The 14,248-nt window shown below is 45.6% G+C and overlaps 1 protein-coding gene across 1 annotated transcript in view; it reads right to left on the bottom strand.

Annotated features, from left to right (window-relative positions):
* LOC142464280 (embryonic protein UVS.2-like) overlaps positions 1 to 14,248 on the bottom strand; it is a 21,908-nt gene extending 7,660 nt beyond the window's left edge. Inside the window, exons 1-11 of the mRNA XM_075567752.1 lie at positions 14,245 to 14,248; positions 13,916 to 13,969; positions 13,125 to 13,265; positions 12,405 to 12,522; positions 11,785 to 11,963; positions 11,495 to 11,576; positions 11,154 to 11,281; positions 10,141 to 10,256; positions 9,461 to 9,686; positions 8,200 to 8,324; positions 6,097 to 6,319 (exon numbers count right to left, since the gene is read on the bottom strand). Of these exons, the coding sequence (XP_075423867.1) occupies positions 6,097 to 6,319; positions 8,200 to 8,324; positions 9,461 to 9,686; positions 10,141 to 10,256; positions 11,154 to 11,281; positions 11,495 to 11,576; positions 11,785 to 11,963; positions 12,405 to 12,522; positions 13,125 to 13,265; positions 13,916 to 13,969; positions 14,245 to 14,248 (1,396 nt within the window). The remainder of the gene's footprint in view (positions 1 to 6,096; positions 6,320 to 8,199; positions 8,325 to 9,460; positions 9,687 to 10,140; positions 10,257 to 11,153; positions 11,282 to 11,494; positions 11,577 to 11,784; positions 11,964 to 12,404; positions 12,523 to 13,124; positions 13,266 to 13,915; positions 13,970 to 14,244) is intronic.

The following is a 14,248-nucleotide window of genomic DNA, read 5'->3' on the forward strand; positions in this document are numbered from 1 at the left end:
GGCATTTCTTTTGCAAGGGAGTCAAGCCCTCCAACATAAACGGATCTTCCATCAGAGGTATTATATCGCACAAATAATTATTCTCAAACTGGGACTGGTCTACAGGCTGGGACAGGTTTTTAGGAAAAAACTTACCAACCCACACCTCAGCGGGGTCCGAGTTTGTAGGGCCGAGCATACTGTCAGGGTTCTGCTCGCCACAAACCAGGGTCGGACCGCGAGGCTGAGGTGGGGTTGCAAAATCACCGACCTGAGACCGCGCAGGCTGATCCGGATTGCGCAGTTCGTAGTCATATGTCGCAGGATCAGGATTGGAGAAGACAGCGTCGTCGTTGTACAAGCCAGGGTCAGAACAGGAGACGTCAGGATAAACATTGTCCATGCAGGAGTTCGGCAATAAGGAGATAGGAGAAACCCGCTTCAGCTTAGGAGCGCGGGGTTGGCCTTTGCGCGAGCGACGACCATGGCCCATGGTGCTGGTCACAGGAGATGGTAAGCAGACCAGAATAGCACACCGTCTTGCTGCACGGGTGCACCAGTGCTACAGCGCAAAAGTCCTGAGCGGGCAAGGGAATCCACCGTTTCAGCGCAGGAACCAGGACACGGCCTCTCTATATTAGGGAAAGAGTAGGCCCCAGGAACCAGGAAGCTGTAGATACAGGGAAACCTCCGCTTCAGTGCAGGAATCCAGGAGACTGCAGAACGCAGGGACGAAACCTCTACTTAGTGCAGGAATCCAGGAGGCTGAAGGACGCAGGGACGAAACCTCTGCTATCAGCATAAGGGAATAAGCGGCTTGAAGGGAGCTGAAGGATGCAGGACGTAACCTGAAATCAGCATTGGAGAACAAACGGCTTGAAGGAAGCTGAAGGACGCAGGGCGTGACCTGGTATCAGCAAAGGGGAACAAGCGAGAGCTTGTGGCAAAACAGTTGACATCCAGTTAGGACTATGCTCGGCAAGGAGCATTATGGGCAAGCAATACTTAAAGGCCAGCGGGCCAATCCCCGGCGGGGGTGTGAAGGTACTGCCCCTAATGAGTGAATGCAAGTATAGTTTGCAATGAAAGGCTGCACAGCTGCAGTAGATACCAGAGGGAGTGTGTATTGCTTTGAGTGAATCCAGGCTGCAGCAAACCTCAGGAAAGCTGTTCCAGAACTGCACCGGTCTGCAAGGTAAGGTAACCAGTAAACCGTGGAGCGGATTCCTTACAGTACCCCCCCCTTCACGCGAGACCTCCGGGCGAACATGAGCACTCATAGAGTTGGAGGCCCGGGAATTGTTGCTGAACCGTCTAGGATTGGGGCTAGAGTCGTACTCCAGAGACTCATGATTAGTCCTTAGTGTACCCCCACCCCCCGGTGAGAACTTTGGCCAGACAGGACCATCCATGGGCCTTGGGGACATTGAGTTGTTCCTAAAATTCTTTAGGTAGAAAGGGCATCCGTAAACGAGCAGTTCTTTGTTGAGTACAGTTCTAGGATATAAGATTGATGGAGGAAACATCCTTGGTACATGGCTTGCCTCGCAAAATGTCTTGGAAATCCAGGGCTGTGAAGAACCAGAGAGTTCCAGAGCAAAAACGGTAGAAGAACCCCCACTGAAAGCCCAGTCCTTAATAAAGAAACCTGAATCTAGGATCCGCGGCCCTGATAGTTGATCGAATACACCAGGAGAAACTTTGTAACAGAAAAAGTCTTGGCTGACCACTGCATGTTGGAATTTGCGAGGAATTTTTCCTCTAGAAGGCTCCCAGGTAATGGTTAGTAAGGGTATAGGCTGGTTAGAAGCATCTCCCGGTATTGGTATGGAAGGTGACAAGGCAAGCAGTAAACCAGGCATAGGGACCGAAATCTTGGGATACGTACAGAGTATTTCCAACTGAGAGGAAATAACAGGGGCAACCGAAAATTCCGAGGGACAAAACCATGGTTTAGCAGGAGCAGAGAAGCAAACAACAGTAGAGTTCTCCAATACTGGGAAATCTTCATTGGGAGATAATATTGTAAGTGAATCAGGAATAGTCCTTGGGATCTTCAAATCAGTAGCTTGAGAAAAAGGCAGAGCCAGGGTAGTGGTGGGAGGGAAGCTAACATCAGAAGCTGAAGTCTGTACCTCAGTGACAGGGCCCTGAGAATCAACAAGCAGCAAGTATGAACTATGAAAACTCTTAATGACATGCACCTTAGGAGTACAAAGAGTCTTCTCTAAAACTGCAATGGCCCTAACCACAAGGGTACCTAACCTGACAAAAACATGAATTGGTGTGTTTTCTAGTGCAAAATCTCTGATCACAGGACTCCTAACCGATAGTGAGGGTATCTGGGTTTGATTAGGGAAAAAATCAGATGTATTGATAAGTGACATAGAAACACTTACTGAGATTCTAAATTTGCTGGACATGTGATAAAAAATACCCTTTAAGACAGGAGCTTTAATCTCCCCCCCGAGTAACCCCATGTTTGCTGGGACATATTTAGACACAGTACTGAGGGACTGGGTTTCAGCAAAGGCAGGACAGCTAAAAAGCTCAGATTTAAACCCCAGGACTTGTAATATGTGCATGGTGTCCTCAGACAGTACTAAGGGAGTGACCGCAGATATGCTGATCCCCAAAGGATTAGCCTGGAGAGAGAAATCAGGAGAGCCCCCAGACAGGATACCCCTTATAGAAAGAGCCTCAGAATCAGAAGGAGAATCATTACCTCTCAGAGTCTCAAAACTAGTAAGACACAATTCAGCGAAAAGGGAAACAGTATGCAAGCTTTTTACTGATCTATATGAAAAAGCGTCACTTTTGGGAGAAAACCGTGCATCCGCAAACATTCCTGGGAACACAATATGAACCCCAGGAGAGACATACAGACTACTGTATGCCTTTAACCCTAAGCTTAAAGAGGAGGAGAACTCAGACAGTACACGGGGGTTAATCATAACTGTACTGGTCTCTGAAGTAGGTATTTGGTAAGGAATGTCTGGGAAACCAGAACTTACTGCAGACTCCATAATGTGGGAACTATGCGCTGAAGCAGGGATCACCGCTATGTGGGCGACAGGCTGGTTCAGTGAAATACCCGGGAGAAGGAACTCTGCGACTAAGCTTAGGGAAAAACCTGACTCCTGAATACATTTAACAGGAACCAGAACTTTAGCCGAAGTCTCCGGAGACGAAACTGCGGAAACTTGAGCTGAAGCAGGGGATTTATAGCAAAGAATATCTAGAGACTCCGTACGGTTATGGGAATCCCTCAATGCAACCTCTGCTGTCTGACTTGTGGACTCATTCTCTGAGGCTACAACGAAGGCATTAACTTGGAGGCAGCAAGAATTTACAGGGGTTAATGCAGACAATGCCTGAGAGTAATACATAGGTAACCTTTTCTCTGTATTAGAAGAGAGCAGGAATCTCTCGTCTGAAGCTAGGGGCGTGACCGTGGCTGACAGAGAACAGGGATTTACCAAAGGAAACTCAGAGAGCTGCCCCACAGAGGTTAATACAGAAATAACCCTGGGAACAGAACTTAGGGATTCTTTCTCTGACGGGGAAAGCGCGCAGGACTGTCTAGCAGAGTTTAAAGCTGGAAAACCCTCAAGACCTAGAGAGAGGGATTCATAGCTAGAAATAGGAGAACTAAGGGACTTATTCTCTGATACAAGAACCTTAGTGTTAGTTAGTGACACATATGTGTTCTCCAAGGGGACCTCACAGGACTGATCGGCAGGGGTTAATGTAGACATATCATTAGTGTCAGGGAACCCAGGCATACAATCAGAGCTTGGGACTGTGGCAGTTACTACGTTGGGAGATATTGGTAATAGTTCTGTTTGGTCATCTCCCGGAGAGAGAGATACGTCCCCCGGTTTAGCAACAGGACTGGTAGCCGAGGGATACCGCCAAACGACGGCGTGAGCGGCTAAGAGACGATCCTGTTTTAACAAGCAATCATCCAATGCACGGGAAAGTAAATGCAGCGTCTCGTGAGCGAGAGCCACCATGACGGAAGGTTCCGGGAATACTATAGGAATGTCCAAGGATAAAGTCAGGGCATTGAGTGTACTACAGGCGTTGACCAGTTCCACAGGACTCAGCTCCTCCCCAGTTAAAGGGGAATCAGGGGAGCAAGCAATGTTAGCAATGGCCAAAACACTGGCCAGATACTGTTTTAAGTCTCTGAGGCAGTAAGCCTTATAAACCAGATTATTACGGCATTTCTTTTGCAAGGGAGTCAAGCCCTCCAACATAAACGGATCTTCCATCAGAGGTATTATATCGCACAAATAATTATTCTCAAACTGGGACTGGTCTACAGGCTGGGACAGGTTTTTAGGAAAAAACTTACCAACCCACACCTCAGCGGGGTCCGAGTTTGTAGGGCCGAGCATACTGTCAGGGTTCTGCTCGCCACAAACCAGGGTCGGACCGCGAGGCTGAGGTGGGGTTGCAAAATCACCGACCTGAGACCGCGCAGGCTGATCCGGATTGCGCAGTTCGTAGTCATATGTCGCAGGATCAGGATTGGAGAAGACAGCGTCGTCGTTGTACAAGCCAGGGTCAGAACAGGAGACGTCAGGATAAACATTGTCCATGCAGGAGTTCGGCAATAAGGAGATAGGAGAAACCCGCTTCAGCTTAGGAGCGCGGGGTTGGCCTTTGCGCGAGCGACGACCATGGCCCATGGTGCTGGTCACAGGAGATGGTAAGCAGACCAGAATAGCACACCGTCTTGCTGCACGGGTGCACCAGTGCTACAGCGCAAAAGTCCTGAGCGGGCAAGGGAATCCACCGTTTCAGCGCAGGAACCAGGACACGGCCTCTCTATATTAGGGAAAGAGTAGGCCCCAGGAACCAGGAAGCTGTAGATACAGGGAAACCTCCGCTTCAGTGCAGGAATCCAGGAGACTGCAGAACGCAGGGACGAAACCTCTACTTAGTGCAGGAATCCAGGAGGCTGAAGGACGCAGGGACGAAACCTCTGCTATCAGCATAAGGGAATAAGCGGCTTGAAGGGAGCTGAAGGATGCAGGACGTAACCTGAAATCAGCATTGGAGAACAAACGGCTTGAAGGAAGCTGAAGGACGCAGGGCGTGACCTGGTATCAGCAAAGGGGAACAAGCGAGAGCTTGTGGCAAAACAGTTGACATCCAGTTAGGACTATGCTCGGCAAGGAGCATTATGGGCAAGCAATACTTAAAGGCCAGCGGGCCAATCCCCGGCGGGGGTGTGAAGGTACTGCCCCTAATGAGTGAATGCAAGTATAGTTTGCAATGAAAGGCTGCACAGCTGCAGTAGATACCAGAGGGAGTGTGTATTGCTTTGAGTGAATCCAGGCTGCAGCAAACCTCAGGAAAGCTGTTCCAGAACTGCACCGGTCTGCAAGGTAAGGTAACCAGTAAACCGTGGAGCGGATTCCTTACAATGTGTGGTTGAAAATCCTATTATTTCCTGGTTTTTTCTCCTCTGCAGTTTCTCGCCGGTTCTGTGTTCACATTCACGGTGGAAGGGAAGATTTCTATTCTCTCAGACGGCTGGAACTGGTGGGAAATACGAGGGACTGTTACATCACATGTCCTACCTTCAGCGCGGGGAGGCATGTAATGCATTGACGAGGTTAACCCCTTCACTGCTAGCAGAACCAGCAATTGCTACCATGAATAATACATTTTTCTCTTGTAATCACCCATCAGCTATTCTACCGCAGCCTTGCACACATTCTGCTATTGCTTACTTTCTACACACACAGTGACAATTTTTACAGATCTTCAATCCCATAGAAACAATTCTGCCAATCCACCCTTGTTATGTTAAACTGCACTCGTATGCTGTGCAGCTGCACATGTCTCTACTACTTCTGCGCTGGCTTTCCTGTCTTCTCCTACTGCACACCGGATGGGGCCCGGCGGCAACGAGAGGACCGGCAGCAAGGCACAACTTCCAATGCCGGGTGAGCCCCCCACAGCCACCGGACCCGAGACGCTTGTCCCAGCTCCCCCCCCCCCCTGTGGGTGGTCCTGAGTCTTAGTCTTATATGGCCCGAAATAGCCTTCTGATCAAGTAAGACTGATGTATGGTGGATCGCCACTATCGGAGCACCTTACCAAAGGAATACTTTGCCAGGAAACCGCTGGACTCCTGAGAACTGTCACTGTGAAACTTCAGGAGCAGGCCATTACTGGAGGAGATGATGGTGGGAATGCTTTCTGTGCCGCAGTGCGTCCCCAGCATTGGGGAGGTGGCAATCATCCCGTCCCTGATCTCCAAGTAATCATAGGAACACGAGGACACCTTTTCCAGGTTGAAGTCAATGAAATTTAGCTGCACCTACACCAGGCCAGAAAGCAGTTATAACATGTATAGTATATACCAGGGACGACCAACTCTAGTCCTCAAGGGCCACCAACAGGTCAGGTTTTCAGGATATCCCTGCTTCAGCACAGATGGCTCAATCAGTGGCTCAGTTTGCATCACCTGTATAGAAGCAGGGATATCCTGAAAACCTGACCTGTTGGTGGCCCTTGAGGACTGGAGTTGGCCACGTCTGATATGTATCACACCATTCACTAGTCACCGACCTTACTATCGGACAATCAGTCAAGCTCCCAGAAAGTGAATCTAGATGCACATGGATGTATTTCTTCTGCAGCTGCATGTGATGTAAAACGCGTATTTAGCAAGTTTCTTACATGTGACACGGATCATAAGTCAGAGATTTATACAACCTCAGGACTGAAAGATATATTTATTTGATGCAGGGGAGAACAGTGACTGCCCACGACGCATAACGTGATCCATCGCCTTATCTCACGCATATTGTGTAACTAGCCCTTTAACTCAACGTAACAGCTCATCACCACCTATCCCGTGCAAGAGATATAGGGAGGGGGGAGGGAATACCTGGGTGCGCACACCAGGAAGCGTCTGTGACACTTATTATTAAGGTGACTACTAGGGATGTGCAAAATGTTTGTCCAAAATTTACGAGCCAAGTGAAAATGGCCATTTTGTCCAATGAGGTTTGCACATGTCAGCAAGATTCACCTAAAAAAAAACGTGCCGCGTATTAAAGCCAATGTGCAAGGTCACCTAACCCCTTAAGTATTACCATCTGGCGTCTGCTGCCCTCTTTGCATCACTTCACAAAATGTTGCAAAATTCTGGCAAATTTGTGGTGAAATTCTTGCAAAAAATGTCACAACGTGCTACATTTCCCACATCTTCGTGCAGTGTGAATTTCTGCAGACATTGGGCAAAGCATTTTTAAAGACATTCGCACTCTATCGATTACTTGTCCCATGGCATCATATCTCTCTGCTTTGTGTAGAGCAGAGGTGGCCAACTCCTGTCCTCAAAGGCCACCAACAGCCCAGGTCTTAGGGATATCCCTGCTTCAGCACAGATGGCTCAATCTGTGCTGAAGAAGGGATAACCTGACCTGTTGGTTGCTCTTGAGGACTGGAGTTGGCCAGTCCTGGTGTAGAAGCACAAAAGAGAGCATCTTGTCGTACAAACATTGTGTACAGTATGTGTTTTTCGCCCTCTTCTTGTGTATATGTCTTTTCTATTTATTGTTCTCAACTCTTCCCATATCTTGTACGGGACATATAAAACTTCCTTATATGTGATATTATACAACACTGGTTTATTATATGAAAGTATAACATAATTATTATAGTATTATTAATATCATAATAATTGAGGTGCATACGTATTGAATACCTCAAGCGACCTTCTTGTCCCATACTTTTATGGGATAAGAAGGTGGTTTGTGGAATCAATACATACTGTATGCACCTCCATTATTATGATAATTATACAAATAATACTATAATAATGATGTATTACAGAATGAAAAAAAAATCTATTTCTTTTCAGGAACAATATGGAAATATTGCAATTCACAGGCCATTTCTTCTGAAGCCCTTTCCGAAGACTGTATAGTTAAAAAAAAAAAACAATACAAAAATTTATACAAATGTACAATTATTTCCGCATTAATATTTGCCATATCGAGTCTATCCAATATGTTATTTCTTTTACTATTAAACTGTAGAACTGAATTCTTTTTAGGCTCTTATTGCATGTTTCCTATCCTCATCCTGAAAACAATGTCGAGTTCTCCAGTGCTGTGTACATTAGAGGCCCAGGTAGGTGTGATGTGGCAGACAGGTACCTTCCTCCATGGAGATCCAGCCATGTCTTACCTTGAATCCTACTGGTGCGATGATTGTCCAGGTGCAGTCACTGTAAGGAGGATATAGCTCATGCTGTTCATAGCCAGGACTAGAGAAACTCCCTTCTGTGGCAGTCATTGTGCCACCACAGGTCACTGTTAACATAGAGGTGTTAGATGAAAGAGACATACAGGTAGAAAGAGAAGTCCACCTTGAGCCTATCGCTTTATGCATTTCTATCCCTTGGCTCTGCGATCCAGCGCCCCATTAACAGATGATTAACAGCGGCCCATTAACCAGATAGTATCTGGTTGTGTAGCAAGAACAGAGACAACGAGCATCCACTAAAGCAGGGGGGCGTGAGATTTTTTGGGGGGGGTGGCATTTACATAGGTCCAGCACTCTTCCCCAAAGCATTTAAATCAAAATGCCGGGAGTATGCAAGGCCTCTGTAAGTTTCCTTACCTGGTCTCCGGTGGCTTCTGGTAACGCCGCAGGGTCACATGATGTCGTGACATCAGAGGACTCTGGTGAACAGGTAAGGGGGGGGGGGGGACCAGGCAGGGGGGTGCAGAATGAAAATTATGCCCACCCCTACACTAGAGGAATGAGGGTGACACGTCTGTTAATCCTTAGGGACCATTTGCAGATTGCTAGTAGCATGGACATATATGCAGTAGAGATGTCTGAACCTGCTAAGATTTGCTTCACTGCTGTTTCGAATGAACTTTCCAAAATGTTTGGAAAAAAAAAAAATGCTAGCAAAATGGTCGCTAAATGGCACCTCACAATTGTTTTCTTTTTGTTTGGTCAAATCCCAAAAGTTATCAAAATGAAAGGAACAGGTAATGCACATCGACTTTTAGCACCGAGCAAACAGATTGCAAACTTTTGGATCCAAGCTGACGTTTTCGGGGAACCAAAAAGGGTGAAATACGCAAAGTTCGCTAATGTGTGTAAAAGGTTTGCGCGTCTCTAATCTGCAGGCAAGGAGTGAGCGACATGCTCAGTAATAGGTTCCGATACTTGCCACTGGCAGTGTACAGAGTTTGATGGACCATTTGGTCTGCCCAGTATTGAGACTTCTTACATTATGTTCTGTTGCTGCAAAACAGTACAGATCTCAGCATAATGTTTCACCCATCATAAAATGCTGTTCTTTCCACGGGACCCTGGCAAATTTCACTATGTGGTTGCATGTTTAGAATAGCTACACTGGCCATTCTGGGAGGGGAAAAGGTTGTTCGAATCACAAAAGTAAATCTATGCCTATTGTTACAGTAGATAGTACCTGTGCTGTATAAAGCTCTGAAGCCAGTTGCAGTCACAGATTCATCACTGACAAGCTCCACCAGCATTAGGTTTCCAGAGGCCACCAGAGAGGGCAGCTGCCCCTTCCCACAGGCACTGTCCAGTAACACAGGAGACGTCCGGCTGGCTCCATCAAAAACTCTAATATAATCAGAGGTGCAGCCTTTGGACAGCTGGACATCAAACGCTTGGAACTGCAAGAAGACCTGTCAAGGAAAAAAACTCACGCTCAAATACTTCAATATATGCAGCAAGTCCCATTCTGTCCCAGTGCTGTCATACACTGCCCATACCAAAGATATATAGGGCCCTACAGTAGATACTGTGCTAAGAAGTGGTACTTCATGAGACACCTTGAAGTGAATGGGCCTGACGATGTCTTGTGTAATAGCTGTGCGTGGTAAATATGATCCTTAGTATGAGTCATCCTTCATCTGGGAAACTGGGGCAACAAGCTCAGTACTTTCAATGTACAAATAATTTGTGCTTCATTAGGACCAGTGTAGAATTTAGCAGTGCAGGAGAGAGATTAATTACATGGACTTTCAGGTGATTAAAAAAAAAAAAGTTATTTATGATTTTAAGAGAAACTTGTATGAATCTGTATTCATGAGCCTAAAACCCACAGCTATGCAAAATGTCTTTATCGTTCCTAAATACCCTGTCCCTTGGGATGCGGATGAGCCAGGAGCAGTTGTAGTTGTTTGGATAATTTGAAGGGTTGAAGGCTGAGAAAAAGCTCCCCGAGTCACTGGAAAGCAGAGAGCTGCAAACACCTGGGGATAAAGGAGAGGGGGGGTTCTGGGCTGTGGGAGACAGCAGCTAGTGGTCACCTACATCTGCACAGCAAGAATTTATAGCATGGATAAACATGGGAAATGGCTACTCATAACTGATCTACTCTGACGTCCACAATTCCACAATGTATTTTCTATTAATGTAAGCAGTTCAGCTTCTCTTGTGACACAAACCCAAGGAAGAGACCCGAGTGAAACTGCTTATCTAAATATCAGAAATGTATCATCATTATACGACACGTTGGCCCACACCCACAAAACGGTGCTAAACTTTAGCACGGCTCAGCTCCCACTCACACAGTATGCACGGGAGTAAAGGCGTGCTGAAGCTGAGCACCGTTTTGTGAACCTGGGCCTTTCTGTTCATTCTGACAACCAGGTGATACAGTACTGCCAATTCTCAGATGGGTTTTCTGGATGGGAACATGGAAATCAATTGCTCTTTAATAAGGGAAAAGTCTTTTTTTAGATAAAAATGCAATTTTCCCTGGACAAATGTGTCCCATCATACAGCCTGTGCAGTCCTCTGGAAAGTGTTTCACCTAAGTAACATTGGGATTCTTTCTTTATTTTGCCCTTGGGTTGATTTGTAACCTTTCCAGAGCCTAATTCTAATGCTACTTCTAAATAATCCTGCACTTTTCTCTTTCTAAGTGTCAGAAGAGCCATCAAACCATGCGGAGCAGGGGACAAGCAAGAAACAGGAAGCTTCTTACCAGCACGTTCTCAAACAACTTTCTTCTGGATCGGGGGACAATACATAACAATTCATTTTTGTTTGATTTTTGGTACAAATCACAAAATCAAAGTGTTGAATCACAATATGAAACATGAGAACTTAACCATTTAGCCAACATTCCCTGTTGAAGTACTTACTGCAGTTATACAGCTTGTTAATCTTTGCCACATCCAGGTTGCTCAGTCCATATCTCTGTCCAATTGGGGTGAAATTATTGGGAATTGGGTTGATGGAGGCTTGGATATAATCGGTGCTGAACGCATACCTGCGCATGAAAGAAGCGTATTTCACCAGCTTTTCTATGTTATGTTATATTAGAAATGCCCCAATATAGTGCGGATTAGCACATTATGTGTGTGACATTACAGTATATATCAATAAATCTTCCCAAACGAAAGGGGATACATCGCAGTTAATAATAATTCTGTTCTGAATAGACATAAGTGAAGTAAAAGCCAAGTAGCAAGATGATACTTACTTGCCATAATGCATTACCGAGGAGTAGTCATATTCCAAACCAAGGTTGTTAGTGTCGCTCTTATTGAAGTTATACATGTTATCTGTATGAAAGAAGACAACGCTTTGACCCGTGTTGTACATTCGGCGGCCAGCATGTGAGCCACAAAGTTATTTCTTACTCATTTATGATCATTGCAGTTATAATCGTTATGCCCAAACTAGAACATTAGTCTCAGAGAATGTCATCACTCTGTTTGTATGTTTGAGCTTTTTCTTTACTTCTTATTTGTGATGATTTTCAGGTCCTACCTGGCATGATGTTGTTCCACATGATCTTGACATAAGAGTCCCGGTCGCTTCTACAGTGCTCATGTTCGAAGCCCAGAGCATGGTTCAGTTCATGCTGTATGACCCCGTAGGCCAAGCAGCCGCCCCTCTGCAGGGACACCACCTGAGCACCTCCAGACCGGCCCATGAATGACCAGCAGCTGCAAAACCCAAACTATGTTATACATGCGCAGAACGCCGCAGTAATAGGAATTATTAAATGCCTATGGCAGCAGATCATAGGATCCTAATATACAGGACATCATTCATATATTTATCCTTAGTCCTAACGTTACTGTTTCTCATCTGTATATCATAATTATTACAATAGTTGTAGTGACAAAAGAAACGGCATTGTAACCCCTTCAGTGACATAATGTTATGTAACCCTAAACCACTAGAACATACAGTACTGAACCAGGGATTTCTTGGTTACTCCTTAGATTTCCACCTCTATACCCATGTTTCTGCTCATGGTGTATATCCTTGTTTTTCTGTTGATGTCTGAAGTGGAGTACAGGGGTCTAGATCATTATGCAGCAAGTGACAGTCAACCTACGCTAAAGGGTTAGCGGGACCCATACATACCCCCAAGTACTCACCCACTATCAGAGAGGATCTGCAGGTAGTCTGCCTCATTAGTACGCGGCACAAAACGGACACAGGTCATGGTGGCAAACTCCAACATGGCTGCAGATATTGATGATCTGTCTGCTGTGGCTAATCACAAAATGCATGTACATGCTCATTTAATAACCCCCAGTACAAGACTTGTTTGCTCACCACTCCAGGGCACTCCGTATACTGTAGTGCTTCACTAGCAAACAAGATTTCACAATATGAAGGTGATGACCCAAGATATGTGGGCAACTGATGTATGGAAGAGGGTTACCTGATTTCCAAAAAAAAGTGATCCCATTAAAACCCTTAGGGGCTAGTGATGTGAGTAACACAGGGGTGCTACCATTTAAGATGTTCCATTGAGGTCTAGAACAGCACAAGCAAGTAAATTGGCGAGTTTGATCAAAATATGGATTACGCCCACACATTGAGGGAGTTTAAAGCACATGATGGAATTCTAGTGGGGGCAGAAAATATTTCTGTGGCCAGCAAGAAAAAGTGGTCATTATAGAATTGCAGAATTACAGTTTTGGTTTGTAAAATGAGAATAAAAATGCACGTTTAAAGAGTTGCAACTACACAGGGATGTTAAACTATTCCAACAATGTTTGGACATAAAGCTGAAAATTCGTTTATAGAGCCAGATACCTGTATATAATCAGTGCTCAACAAGCTCTCCCTCATCACTGAGTGTCACTCACTGTATTCTGCAGACAGTGTGTACGGGACATCAACCACTTCCCTGAGTGTCTTGGGCCAAAAACATTTTCCGCTGGGGCAGCGTATGGAACTGCGGCCACCTTTCAGTGCAATATCCCCGTGACGCATCATCTTGGTGATTCCTGGGGGAGAGAGACACAGAAACTTCCTTGGCTACTATCACAGAGGAGGGAAATATTTTACCTAAGGTTGGGGTGGACATCTCCAGTTCTCAAGGGCCACCAACAGGTCAGTTTTGCAGGATATCTCTGCACAGGTGGCTCAATCAGTGTCTCGGTCATCGACTGAACCACCTATGCGGAAGCAGGGATATCCTGAAAACTTGACTAGTTGGTGGCCCTTGGGGACTGGAGTTGGCCACCCCTGACTTAGGGGGTAATTCATTAAACTGCGATAGTGCCGATCAGGGCACTATTGCACGGAGACTCCCATTGACTGCAACATGTGTTTCTAGCTGCCTTTCATAGAGGGTTGAACATTTAGTAGAAACTCTTTGGCAATTTATTCACTCAAAAGTAACCGAACAAGTGTACAACAAAATGCCCACAGCAGAGACGCTTTCAATTCTTGGATCTTGTGATTTCCCAACAATTTTCAGCACTGTCCTTCGTTTCTTCCAGAATCTTCTCTGAAGTGGCTGCACAGAAATGTCTCTTCACAAAAGTTTCCATGGAAGGGATGTTTGACCATTCGCTTATAATTAGAGGCTATGAACACTTGTATGTTACTGCAAAGCAAATAACTTACAGTAAAGAGAGAAAAAAACAATTACCTTTGTTCATCTGCTCAATGGTACTCATGACGTCTTCTGTTGGATTTGTTGTGTCTGATGGAGTTTTATTTTAGAAAAAAACAAGTGTTAACTGGCAGATCTCCCAGAATTAAGAGGCGATCAAAAAAATATTTGAGTTGGATGAGCACACAACACATGGTGAAGCTAAAGCTTTGGTTATTGCCACTTGGACAAAGCGACCAGCTGGATTCATATACATTGGATGGGCTCGTTCGTTAAGGTTTGGAGTAGACTGCACCATAGGAAGTTGGTCCCATCCTGGACATCCAAAAGACACGACTGGCTTTGGCAAGACAACATGTACCAACCCAT

Source organism: Ascaphus truei, chromosome 12 (assembly GCF_040206685.1).
Source record: "Ascaphus truei isolate aAscTru1 chromosome 12, aAscTru1.hap1, whole genome shotgun sequence".
NCBI classification, from domain to species: Eukaryota; Metazoa; Chordata; class Amphibia; order Anura; family Ascaphidae; genus Ascaphus; species Ascaphus truei.